This window comes from Oncorhynchus gorbuscha, linkage group LG13, assembly GCF_021184085.1.
Source record: "Oncorhynchus gorbuscha isolate QuinsamMale2020 ecotype Even-year linkage group LG13, OgorEven_v1.0, whole genome shotgun sequence".
In the NCBI taxonomy this organism is placed as follows: Eukaryota; Metazoa; Chordata; class Actinopteri; order Salmoniformes; family Salmonidae; genus Oncorhynchus; species Oncorhynchus gorbuscha.
Window position 1 is genome coordinate 77,071,557 of NC_060185.1, and position 13,175 is coordinate 77,084,731.

At 39.4% G+C, this 13,175-nt stretch overlaps 1 protein-coding gene across 1 annotated transcript; it reads left to right on the top strand.

Moving 5' to 3' along the window:
- The first annotated feature begins 425 nt into the window (after positions 1 to 425).
- On the top strand, positions 426 to 4,552 carry LOC123993535 (chloride intracellular channel protein 2-like). The gene is made up of 6 exons (XM_046295790.1): positions 426 to 724; positions 2,402 to 2,511; positions 3,063 to 3,188; positions 3,275 to 3,378; positions 3,702 to 3,883; positions 4,351 to 4,552. Exons 1-6 carry the CDS (start codon positions 671 to 673, stop codon positions 4,510 to 4,512), a joined length of 738 nt encoding a protein of 245 aa, XP_046151746.1. The 5' UTR covers positions 426 to 670; the 3' UTR covers positions 4,513 to 4,552.
- Positions 4,553 to 13,175: the final 8,623 nt, after the last annotated feature.

The following is a 13,175-nucleotide window of genomic DNA, read 5'->3' on the forward strand; positions in this document are numbered from 1 at the left end:
TTTCCAGGGAGGGAATACAGCTGTGTTGATGTTGGTGGATGTTAGTTTTATATTTAGGCAACTAACCGTGTAAAGGTTATGGGACATTTTGTGCAATTAAAAAAAATTGGTCAGAAATAAATCCTAACACAGCATAAATAATATGTCATGTTTATTTGTGTCTCATGCATCTCGTCACAAGATATCCTCAGTGAGAGTTAACTAATGAGCACAACACGTTCAGACTTTGATATGATGGTTTTATGTCACATGGTGAAACTATATTTCTACATTGTTTGATTAACCATTATTAACTGACAAGTACTAGGACCTATTTTAGGCTCTCCTCATAGAGAGAGCTTGGCACTGTGTTTATATGAGAGAGGACCACACCCATCCTCAGGGCCCTCCCCCTCATCCTACGTTTAAAAATGTGTTCAGAGTGATAGCCTCAAGGAGCCCACAAACAAAACGTCCCAGCTACAAGGGTCTTACACTGCCTCCTAAGATCCATATATAAACCAGCACACTAGAGCACAGAGATATATAGAAGACTCAAGGGAAGAGTGACGTTTTACATCCGTGGACTTGGAGTCTTCAGAGTTAACAGGTTTGTTTTGCTGAGACCTGAGGGCACTTGTTGGAGAAGAATTTCTGAACTTTGCAGAACACAGCACAGCTTTTGAAAAGAATGGCGCAACGACAGAACTCCGACAAAGACCCGACTATTGAACTCTTCATAAAGGTCAGTATTTTGTTCATCCTTTAGTTTAGAATAAGAAAAATAATAATTTGTATTAATTCTAACATAGTCTATGCATATAATTTCAACAATATGTGAAAAGATGGAAATCGTGTGATGATTGTAATACAGAAAAACATACCGCAAAATTGTTTCATGTGAAAGCTAATGAAATGTACAAGATGTAATGTAAAGCTTCAGTCACTTCAGCCATAGCCTCTATTTCACAGAATGGCTCAATGCTTGTAGTGTTGTGTTAGGTAAACACTGGCATCTGAGCAAGATTTCATGTTCACTTAACAGCACTCTGAGAGAGTGTGTGTGTGTGTGTGTTTTTTTATTTTACTTGCCTAGTTACCTTTATTTAACTAGGCAAGTCAGTTAAGAACAAATTCTTATTTTCAATGACAGCCTAGGAACAGTGGGTTAACTGCCTGTTCAGGGGCAGAACGACAGATTTGTACCTTGTCAGCTCGGTGATTTGAACTTGCAACCTTCCGGTTACTAGTCCAACACTCTAACTACTAGGCTACCCTGCCACCCTGTGTGTGTGTGTGTGTGTGTGTGTGTGTGTGTGTGTGTGTGTGTGTGTGTGTGTGTGTGTGTGTGTGTGTGTGTGTGTGTGTGTGTGTGTGTGTGTGTGTGTGTGTGTGTGTGTGTGTGTGTGTGTGTGTGTGTGTGTGTGTGTGTGTGTGTGTGTGTGTGGGTGTGTGTGTGTGTGGGTGTGTCAGTGAGAGTGAGGGTGGCCTTTATCACTGTGTAATGACACCAGACACTGGAGGCCACCTTATCACCACATGCCCTAGAGGAGCAGGCGGCACACTGGGAACGCGTGCCCCCCCCCCCCTGAGGCAGGCACACACACACATGCTCTAACACACATGCACATTCTGAAAACTGAAATAAGATTGCAAATAAGTAGATATGGACTGTATCTTTGTAAAGTCATATACGTACAGCACATAATGGTACATATTTGAAGCACACACACACACACACACACACACACACACACACACACACACACACACACACACACACACACACACACACACACACACACACACACACACACACACACACACACACACACACACACACACACACACACACACACACGCAGAGAACCATCCCATTTGTTTATCCATACCAGAGGTAGAGTAGCGTTGGTGGGTCAGTAATCAGACTCTGTGCAATAGGTGGGTACAGAGGAGAGCCCATGTCAATTTCTGTAAGCTTCCTCTCCAACTCAATGCCTGCTTTTCCTCTCAAGTAGCAGTTAATAAAATAACCCAGCAAGTCCCAACACTACAAGTGCGTGTATTTGTGTCTTTGATCATGAGATGAATATGAATTGCATGATAGGGCAGGAGATCAGGACTTACTGTAATAGATAACATGGACAATGTCAACATCAACCATTGGAATTTGAATAGGGCTCCCTATCTTATGTGTGACCATGAGTCTTCGGTGTTTGAGGAGTTATCGTATATTTCTGTCTGTGAAATAAACTACCACTAAACTAGCCTGGTCCCAGATGTGTTAATATTGTTTTGCCAACTACTATGGTCATTGTTTGGTGTGACAATGACCCTAGGAGTTGGCAAGACAGCACAAACAGATTTGGCAACAGGCTATAACTAAACCTAAACTAAAAAAATAATGCTGCTTGTCTTTCAGGCTGGCCATGATGGAGAGAACATGGGCAACTGCCCCTTCTGCCAGAGGCTCTTCATGGTCCTGTGGCTAAAAGGAGTCAAGTTCACCGTGACAACCGTCGACATGAGGAAGTAAGCCCCCGCATCCCTGGCTTCCCGCCCTTCCAATTCCTGTTCATCTGTTTAAAGGTCGCTCACACAGGGCTCTATAAAGAGTTCAGCAAGAACAAGGATGTTTTTCAGAAACCAAACTGTTTAATGGGGTGTGATACAGAGAGGTGACAGAGGGTGGGGCTTGAAAAACTAAAACATTTGCAGAAAGGAGAAAGAGCTCTGTGTAGAATTGAACAAACACCTTTTCTTAATCTATCCCCTTTCTTGTGTAAATTTCTCAGGCCCATTACCGGTGAGCAAATAGGATCAGGAAACATTGAAAGGATGCTGATAATTGAGTGATTGAGTAGCCACTCCCATGCCAGTGTGTTTTACTTACTGAATCATAGATTGCCGGAATCATGGCTTGATAACCTTTGTGTTCGTTGTGACTGTGTCAATTAATGATTAAGAATGGTATCTGTTGAAATAAAAGCTGGAATGATCCCATATATGACCATGTCTACTCCCTTTCCTTTTTCCTGCCTGTTGCCAACCTCTCCACCCAACCCTGCCCTGGTACACTCTAGAAAACCAGCAGAGCTGAAGGATTTGGCACCTGGGACCAACCCTCCGTTCCTCCTGTACAACGGCACCCTCAAGACGGACTTTATCAAGATCGAGGAGTTTCTGGAACAGACATTGGCCCCTCCCAGGTAAAGTATTATTATGTTAAAGAAAAAGTGAACGGCACTAACCTTCTTCAAACAAACTCATACTCCTCTCGTCCCACTCCCTTCAGGTATCCACACCTTAGCCCACTCAGCAAAGAGTCCTTTGACGTGGGTGCTGACATTTTCGCCAAGTTTTCCGCTTTCATTAAGAATAGACCAGCCAACAGTACTTGTAAGTAAAGTTTCAGTCAGTCCACATTCATGTTTTAGATTAGACAATGTCTTATAAGGCAATGGAAAATATGACAATTAAATATACTAATGTAATTCCAACAATGCCCAAGATTCAGTTATTAAAGCACACAGGCAATGGCGTATGCCTTAATGAAATGCTGGTTTGATGTGAATTTTAGGGCCCAGCCCAAGCCTACTCCTGGTCTGTATAGCATACTCAATAGAGATTCTCAACTGAAAGTGCTTTTTTTATCCATAAGGAATATCTCCAAAGCTCCAGACCTGTCTGACATACATGCCTGTGTCTCTCTAAACCCATAGTCCATGAGAAGGCGCTGCTGCGGGAGTTCAAGCGTCTGGATCTCTACCTGACCTCCCCCATCCCTGAAGAGATTAACCAAAACTCCAGAGAAAACATCTTTGTCTCCAAGAGGAAGTTCCTGGATGGCAACCATCTCACCCTGGCAGACTGCAACCTGCTGCCCAAGCTGCATGTCATCAAGGTGAAACAAATAGGCATATGGCATAAAATTGGATTCTTTTCTGGTATTAGGCATGTCTTATGACTATACTACACAACCTAATCCTTACTTTTTAATAATTTTGGGGTGGCAGGTAGCCTAGTGGTTAGAGCGTTGGGCCAGTAACTGAAAGGTTGCTAGATCGAATCTCCGAGCTGACAGTGTAAAAATCTGAACAAGGCAGTTAACTCACTGTTCCCTGGTAGGCAGTCATTGTAAATAAGAATTTGTTCTTAACTGACTTGCCTAGTTAAATAAAGGTTCAATTTAAATAAACTTTTAAAAATCCTAGGAGAAGTACAACTCCATGTTGAACCATTGGGAACATTCTCTGCACATATTCTCTATTCTCCATTACTTTAATAGTGTAATATGACTATTGTTGTTTATAGTGTCTCACAATTCAACTGTTTTGGTTTGGTTTTATTTGGTTTGGTTTTATTTGATAGATTGCTGCCAAGAAGTACTGTGACTTTGACATCCCGGTCCAGTTCACTGGTGTATGGAGGTACCTGAACAATGCCTACGAGAGGGAGGAGTTCAGTCAGACCTGCCCCGCCAACATCGAGATCGAGAAGGCTTACCTGGACGTAGCCAATAAGAGGCTGTAAACCTATAAACAATCTTTAGCCAACAATTACACAACCATTACACAACTATTACACAACATTTCCTCTTTTACTGTTACCATGGAAATGGTAAGCCATTCACAAAACATGAAGGAATTTTGGGAGGGGCCAGCAATCATTATTGAAATATCTCATGTCAACTGTTTAAAAATCAACATTTATAAATTCCTGTGTGAGGATGCAGATAGGCATTCTAGAAATCAAAGTTCACAAAGAGACCCCCTCCTGCTTAATGTGCATTAGGTTAATTTAGCACTAGGGCATGCACAAGATGAACAACAATGCCATATGTTTTACAGAGTGTGTAATAGTAGGCTGCTACAGTAACAAAGGTCTATGTATGAAGACAAGTACAGACTATTTATTTCATGTAATTATACTGGCAAATTTCATTATATGCCACACTAAATAGGCCAAGTGTGTAATTTGACTGTTTATCTAATTTAGTGAGTTTCTTTGTCCATAGTGTAAATATATATTTCTTACCTTGTTGTTTATGACCTGCACACCCATACTATAAGAATATATGAGTGTATTCTAATTATGTTTATGTGTGATTGAAACTAGTGATACAAAACCTATTGTTGATAGTTACCATTACCACTCATAATATTAAGCTCTCACCAACAAGACTGCAGTCAATTAGCATGTAAATAGGTTTAGGTATCAGGAAAAGATGTGTTACCATAATACAGTACACCTGTTCAAACTATGATGTGAAAGAAAATGTCTGACCCTTGAGTGTGTATGTATGTCTGTTTGTATATATGTGTGTGTGTGTGTGTGTGTGTGTGTGTGTGTGTGTGTGTGTGTGTGTGTGTGTGTGTGTGTGTGTGTGTGTGTGTGTGTGTGTGTGTGTGTGTGTGTGTGTGTGTGTGTGTGTGTGTGTGTGTGTGTGTGTGTGTGTGTGTGTGTGTGTGTGTGTGTGTGTGTGCAGTCAGTGATTTATGTGGTATGATTACACAAAATATGTATTTACTGTGCATTTCTAAATTAGTCAACTAAAATATAGTTGAAGTCTAATTTTAGTGTTTAATGTTGTTGAATTTATTCTGCTTCCAAGCATTGGTTCGAGGCATATACATTGTGTATTTGTATAGAAATTGATATGCAATCTTACACAGTCTTGGTCTCTCAAAAACAAAGTTGTTCCGTTCAATCCACACGATCTATTTCATTTTATTGTCAGCCAGTCTCAACGCAAGGCCCTTTTCAACCGGATTAAAAAATATATTTTCATAAATAATTGAGTCTATGGTTATAAGTATAAACATTGTGTTGGGGACGTACGTTTAATATGTAATAAGGGACACAGCTTGTTGTCCAGGCATCGTCGAAACGTCTCTTATCCTCCTTCACCACACAGCTTGTTGTCCAGGCATCGTCGAAACGTCTCTTATCCTCCTTCACCACACAGCTTGTTGTCCAGGCATCGTCGAAACGTCTCTTATCCTCCTTCACCACACAGCTTGTTGTCCAGGCATCGTCGATCCTCCTTCACCACGCTTGTTGTCCAGGCATCTTATCCCTCCTTCACCACACAGCTTGTTGTCCAGGCATCGTCGAAACGTCTCTTATCCTCCTTCACCACACAGCTTGTTGTCCAGGCATCGTCGAAACGTCTCTTATCCTCCTTCACCACACAGCTTGTTGTCCAGGCATCGTCGAAACGTCTCTTATCCTCCTTCACCACACAGCTTGTTGTCCAGGCATCGTCGAAACGTCTCTTATCCTCCTTCACCACACAGCTTCTAGTTGGTCACACAGTATTTCCAGAAGCATGCTAAAGAAAGCGACAAAGATAGACACATGTCAAAATTCTGTGCATCAATTCTGCCTTCACGAGTCATAACATGTTACATCACCTACTGTTTGTATCCTGCTAGGCTATACCCACCGGGCACAGACGTTAATTCAACGTCTATTCCACATTAGTTCAATAAACAACATTGCTTCAACCACTGTGTGCCCAATGGGTAGTTACTCCATGTCACCTTCGACGAGACAGTCTTTAGTTAAACATCCTTACCAAACAATTCATTGCATTGTAAATATGCCAGCATATATATGGTATTTTCTTAAGTTGTTGACGCCATACTGTGCTTTCAATTGTCCTCAGCAAACACCTGCTCTTACTATGATCATAAGGAACACATAAGGAAAGGTGTTGGACAGAGTCGGTTCAGGATAACGTTGATTTTACTCACCTCTCTTGTTATTTTTCGGCAAGTTCTGCTCCGAACGAAGGAAGCCCTGAGAGCGAAGCTTGTCGGCTGCAGCGAGCTTCAACACCACCACCTTCAGATCATCAACCTACAAAAACAGACAGAAAATATTTTATTACACATTGATCCATATAGAATGTAATAGACTAAAACAGGTTCACCAGAGGGTTCTTTTGTATCACACAGTCAATAGAAATGTCTAGCACACTTACCATGTTGACAAATTTATCCTGCAGCACAGAATCTTTAGCTCCTGAAGGAAAATTGAGAAAATAAACCCAGTAGATATAGACCTCATCACGTTATATGGGTGACTAGATGCTTAGAATAAAACCAACTGTCCTTTTGACTAACTCGTCTGCATATGGCAAAGAGTCATGGGATATCAGAACATTCACGTCCAATCCTTGGTATCTTCATTGAAGGTTTCGTCTCTCCTCACCTGCTTTATTCCATGTATCCCTGACTCCATCGCGCTGCAGCAGGAGAGGGTAGAGATTCTTCACCACTCTTTGGTCAGTCAATTCAGTGTTCTCTCCATCCTCCACCTCTGCCACCCACTGATGGATCAGCACTGCTCAGACCAAACAGCTCTCAATAATCAAACAGTATTATCTCAGTACTGAGATTCACACCATTGCTGCTGAAAGTTCCAGTAAACCCATTGTCATGTTTCTCAAAACTGGTGTTAAAAATCTAGACTCCGAGTGAAGTTAACTGTCAAAATAGTTATTGCCTTCAATGTTCTCAGAGGAAAATCTATCCCCATTTGTCATCTATGGTAGACCCACATTACCAGACAAAAGTTTCCACACACATACTCATTCAAGGGTTTTTCTTTATTTTTACTATTTTCTACATTGTAGAATAATAGTGAAGACATCAAAAATGTGAAATAACACACATGGAATCATGTACTAACCAAAAAATGTGTCTATGTACACTGACGACTCAACAGTATGCATGTGGGCTGCAACCGTACAATAAATAAATGAGACGCTTAACATAGAGCTCCAGTCAGTTTTAGAATGGGTAACTGGCAATAGGATGGTGCTAAATATCTCAAAAACTAAAAGCATAATTTTTGGGACAAATCACTCGCTCAACGCTAAACCTCGTTTAGATATATTATTGAATAATGTGGCTATTGAGCAAGTTGAGGAGACTAACCTGCTGGGTGTAACCCTAGATGGCAAGCTTTAATGGTCAAAACATACTTAATGGTTGCTAAAATGGGAAAGGTTTGTCCATGATTTCTGCCTTCTTGACATCCGTGTCGACCAGACTGGACTACTGCCCAGCTGTGTGGTCATGTAAGGCAAAGAAAGACATAGGACAATTGCAGTTGGTCCAGAACAAAGCAGAACGTATCGCACTTAGATGTACACAGACGGAAAGTGTCAGTAACATGCACGTCAGTCCCTCCTGGCTCAAAGTTAAGGAAAGATTGACTGCATCACTATTGGTCTTTGTGAGAGGTATTGATGTGTTGAAGGTACCGAACTGTCTGTTCAAGCAGTTGGCACACAGTTCGGACAGGCATCGGTACAACACAAGACATGTAACCAGAGGTCTCTTCACAGTCCCAAGTTCCAGAACAGAGGCTGGGAAATGCACAGTATTAAATAGAGCCATGATTACATGGAACTCTGACAGCCCAGGTAACTCAAGCTAGCAAAATAACCAGTTTAAAAAAACAGATAAAAGGATTTATTGCACAAAGGGGACTGTGAAGAGACACGGCCATTTTATATATCTTGTATTGCAATTCCGACTGTGATGTATTAGACCTACACAAACTGTCAAAGGTTTTAGAACGCCTACTCATTCAAGGGTTTTTCTTTATTTTTTTACTCTTTTCTACATTGTAGAATAATAGTGAAGACATCAAAACTATGAAATAACACACATGAAATCATGTAGTAACCAAAAAATATTTTTTATTTTATTAGTTTAACAAATTTTTGGTTACCACATGATTCCATATGCGTTATTTCATAGTTTTGATGTCTTCACTATTATTCTAAAATCTAGAAAATAGTCAAAATAAAGAAAAACCCTTGAATGAGTAACTGTGTCCAAACTTTTGACATGGTTGTAGATAATAAACGGAGACTTTCAGAGCTCAACATTGCCCTCACAACATTATGCATAGGGATCTAAGAATGAATACCATAAATCTAAACACTATAAATGATACCAAGAAAAGATGAGACATCTTACAGCATGTCTCATAAGGAAGGTTCAGCTAGACATGCCCTAAAATAGAACATCATAGACATGGTCAGATCAAAAGAATTCAAAGATACCACAGATTGCCTACCTTCTTGGGGTTCCAAGCTTGTGTCTGGATAAAGTGGTAGAGCATGCGTCCGTCTGGCAGGGCAAATAACAGCTAAAAAGTAGAACAGTACTAAGGACAGCATGATGACAATAGCTTATGTGGCTCTGTACTGCACTACTTTATCTTGACTAGGAACTTCACTTTTATATCTTACTTGACCATCCATCACGACGGGATCAATACATCGTCATGTCACCCAGTCTCAGTCTTAATGGTTTGGACGTGATGGGCCCATCATCATGAACACAATTCAGGGGGCTCTGTCAAAGCAACTGGGGCCTATCTCTGCTTGTTGAGAGGGCCCTACAAATGTTTCCTCTCCAATAGCAATCAGTGGCCAGTCAGCAACCTCAAATTCTTTATAAGTGACTGAAAATGTTTCTTGTTCTAATGGGTTGTTCATCCTACCCCAGACAACATGGTGGAACAACATGTATCACTGTTCTGATCAAGGCCCCTTTTAAGCACAGAGACTCTTTAGAAATATGTTGTGGTTTCTTTGTTTATTTTCTTTGTCTTACCCTTTGTCTTACACTCTCAGAAAAAAAGAGTATGGCTAGGGTACAGTATTGTTCCCCGGGGTATAAAACCACACCCTTCATTAGCATATTTCCCAGCATGCTGTATTGCTAGTTCATTTTTTTAAAATTAATTCAACATGTTTGTTTTTAGATGCACATTGTGTGTTTTTGCATGTACATTGATTGATTGATAGATTGATCTTATGTTACAAAAAGACAAAAAACATTATTTTTCAAATTACTAATCCAATCTATTAGTAATTATTGCAACAAATGGTTTAGCATCTCATTTAGAAACGGATACTGTAGTCATGCTAAATGCATGTTGTGGGTGATTAAAGGGTCATTTTGGGATTTCTTCACTTCAACAGGAATAAATAAAAACCAGCATAATGTAATTTAACTGATTTCAGATTACTGTGTTGGGATTCAAACATGTTAAAGTATGGCATGATATGTGTAATGATAAAATAAGATGCACATTGTGTGTTTTTGCATGTACATTGATTGATTGATAGATTGATCTTATGTTACAAAAAGACAAAAAACATTATTTTTCAAATTACTAATCCAATCTATTAGTAATTATTGCACCTGTTATACTGAAATAGTTGTTCCTGTTTAAATGGTTTAGCTAATCTCATTTAGAAACGGATACTGTGGCAGTCATGCTAAATGCATGTTGTGGGTGATTAAAGGGTCACATTTTGGGATTTCTTCACTTCAACAGGAATAAATATAACTTTGCAAACCAGCATAATGTAATTTAACTGATTTCAGATTACTGTGTTGGGATAAAACTAGACTGTTAAAGTATGGCTTTATGATATGTGTAATGTATTGTCATAAAAGGTTCTATGATAAAATATTAATGTAGGCACTTGGTGAAGGCTACAGGACTGAAAGCCATTGAATGCAACAACCATGTTTCATCCCCTGAGGCAGTGGTTCCCAAACTTTTTTGGTTACTGTACCACCAAATGAATTTTACTCTGGATGGAGTACTCCTGAAGTACCCTCTCATCTGCATTTTAGTACCCCAAGTTGGGAACCACTGCTCTAAAGTATACTATTGGCTCTTAATGGTATGAACTGCGAGGGTACAATTAGGTACCTATAACTAAAGGTACAATGGACATACCTTACAGGGTTCCACTAAAGTGACAAGGATAAAAGCGTCCGCTAAATGGCATATATTATTATTATTATTACCCCTTTAAGTAACAGTTGTCTGCATCATTTTGTGTTTAGAGACCATCATTAGGCAAGCTTCAGGGAAATCGCTCACTCGGTAGACTTCAGCCATTTCTCATTGTCCTAACATGAAGCACCACCCAATTACTGGCAAAAATAATTGTGTGCCCTGCTTTTCTAATGTCAGTTTATATGGGAAGTCATTTGAATGTTGTACATAAATAAATAAATATTGTTGTATATGCATTTGCAAAACTATCCAATCATTTACATTTCATACATAACCTTGATCATACATAACCTTGATCATACATAACCTTGATCATACATAACCTTGATCATACATAACCTTGTGATCCGTAGAAAATAGAACACTAAAGTTCAAAGGGGCACAAAGAATGACATAGGGTGGTGTGTCATTGCTCTGAGTTTTAGCGGTCTCTTTGTCAAAATGAAAGGTTTCTAATAAACAGGAAATAGGAGTATGATCAAAAGGCCCAGACTGTTGTGAGTGATTGATAAGGTTATCATAAGCCTGTCTGCACAGGTTTCTGTTGAAATTACTGTTGAAAGCAATCTGGTGTCTCGCAAAACATCACAGGTGTCAAACTCCACGGGGCCGAGTGGCTGCGGGTTTTAGCTCCCCCCTTGTACTTCATTGATGAATTAAAGTCCCTGATTAGTAAGGAGCTCCCCACACCTGGTTGTCTAGAGCTCAATTGAAAGGAAAAAAACAAAATTAATGAGTTTGACACACCTGGTGTACATAATCTCAACTGCTCATTCTTAGGTAAAACATTTTGCTGAAAAAATTGTGCTGAAAGTAAGAAGAACATCCTACATACAGTATTGTGGTTCTCAATTTCAAAATAAAAACCATGTATGATGTGTCAAAGTCTAATTTCAATGTAAGGCTATATAAAATAAAATGTTATATGACGAGTTATGTCCTCCATGTAAGTTTGTACCATGGCTTTGAATCTGGTTTGCATCAAGATTTGGAATTTGATATATTCAACACATAGTTTAAGTTGACATAAGACATAATTTTTCGCTTTTTTGTGTGCTTTTTATCTCACCGCCACAGAGATGAGCTGTCAATGATAAGTGAGTCACATGACTTCAGAACCAGGAAGTGGGTGATGAACCCTGAGATGATCCCAGGCAGTGTTTCCTTGTTGTATATAACTTTTTTTAACCAGTTGTAGGTAGGGTATATTGTCATTATGGAGACACCTTTTTCCAACCCATCTTCCATAAAACATATTAATACACTAGAACTGATGCACATCAAGAAATAATGGAGACAAAGCACTGGAAAAAGACGTTGGGCATTACATAAATTCGCTCGGAGGTGGTTAAAACTGCATTCTTATGTCGACTGCTTAATTTGAAAGAAAACGGTATAAATAATAATAATAATATATGCCATTTAGCAGACGCTTTTATCCAAAGCGACTTACAGTCATGTGTGCATACATTCTACGTATGGTATCAAGTGAAGTGCTTTATGTATGTTCAGTTATTCGGTCTCGGGTGCTGCCCGAATGGAAATTGGAAGTTATGGGGAAAAGGCCTCAATGAGACTGACATTAGGCTAAATGTGAAGAATTATACATTTGCCTCTGTTGGCCATCAAGTAGCCTTAATGTATATGCCATTGTAGGCTACCATTTGATACAATAAATATGTTGAAATGATATCACTGGAGTGATTGCAAATCAATTTGTGGCACTTGTGTAGCCTACCTGGAGCTGGCAAACGAATTTAATAAATATAGCCTATAACTTCAGTTCATTGTTGCTGTAACCTTGTGTTACTATGCAATTATTAATGGACATGTTTGGTTAATTAAATTTGAAATTTTCAAAGCTCTATCGCAATTGCCGATCAGTTGATAGAAAGCATCAGCTTGACGTTAACGTCAGATTAGGTTACAGGTAAAAACCAATTCTAAAAAGTAAACACTGGCTGTTGTTGACAAGTATATTCAGTTCATATACACATTATTAATATTTAATTCAGTAATTGAAATTATTACCCCATCCTCAGTAACTTATTCCAGCAGGCTATTGATAAACACAAGCACTTCTTACCTCTTCATCACCTCGCTATTCATGATGAATAAATTAGTCTGTTAATTTGAACTAAGCAAACTGCTAAATCGTTCAGTTTACACTTGCCTCGTGTCTAGGCTACTGTAGACTATCTGAAATTAGATGTAGGCCTATCAGGGGCTATAGTCTACCTGCTTTTATCAAAGCAAACCATGGAAAAATTGAATTACAATCATAAACCAAGATTTTAGTCTGTAGCCCATGCCTATTGGAAGGATAAATCAATCTGCAAATGGGCCATTTG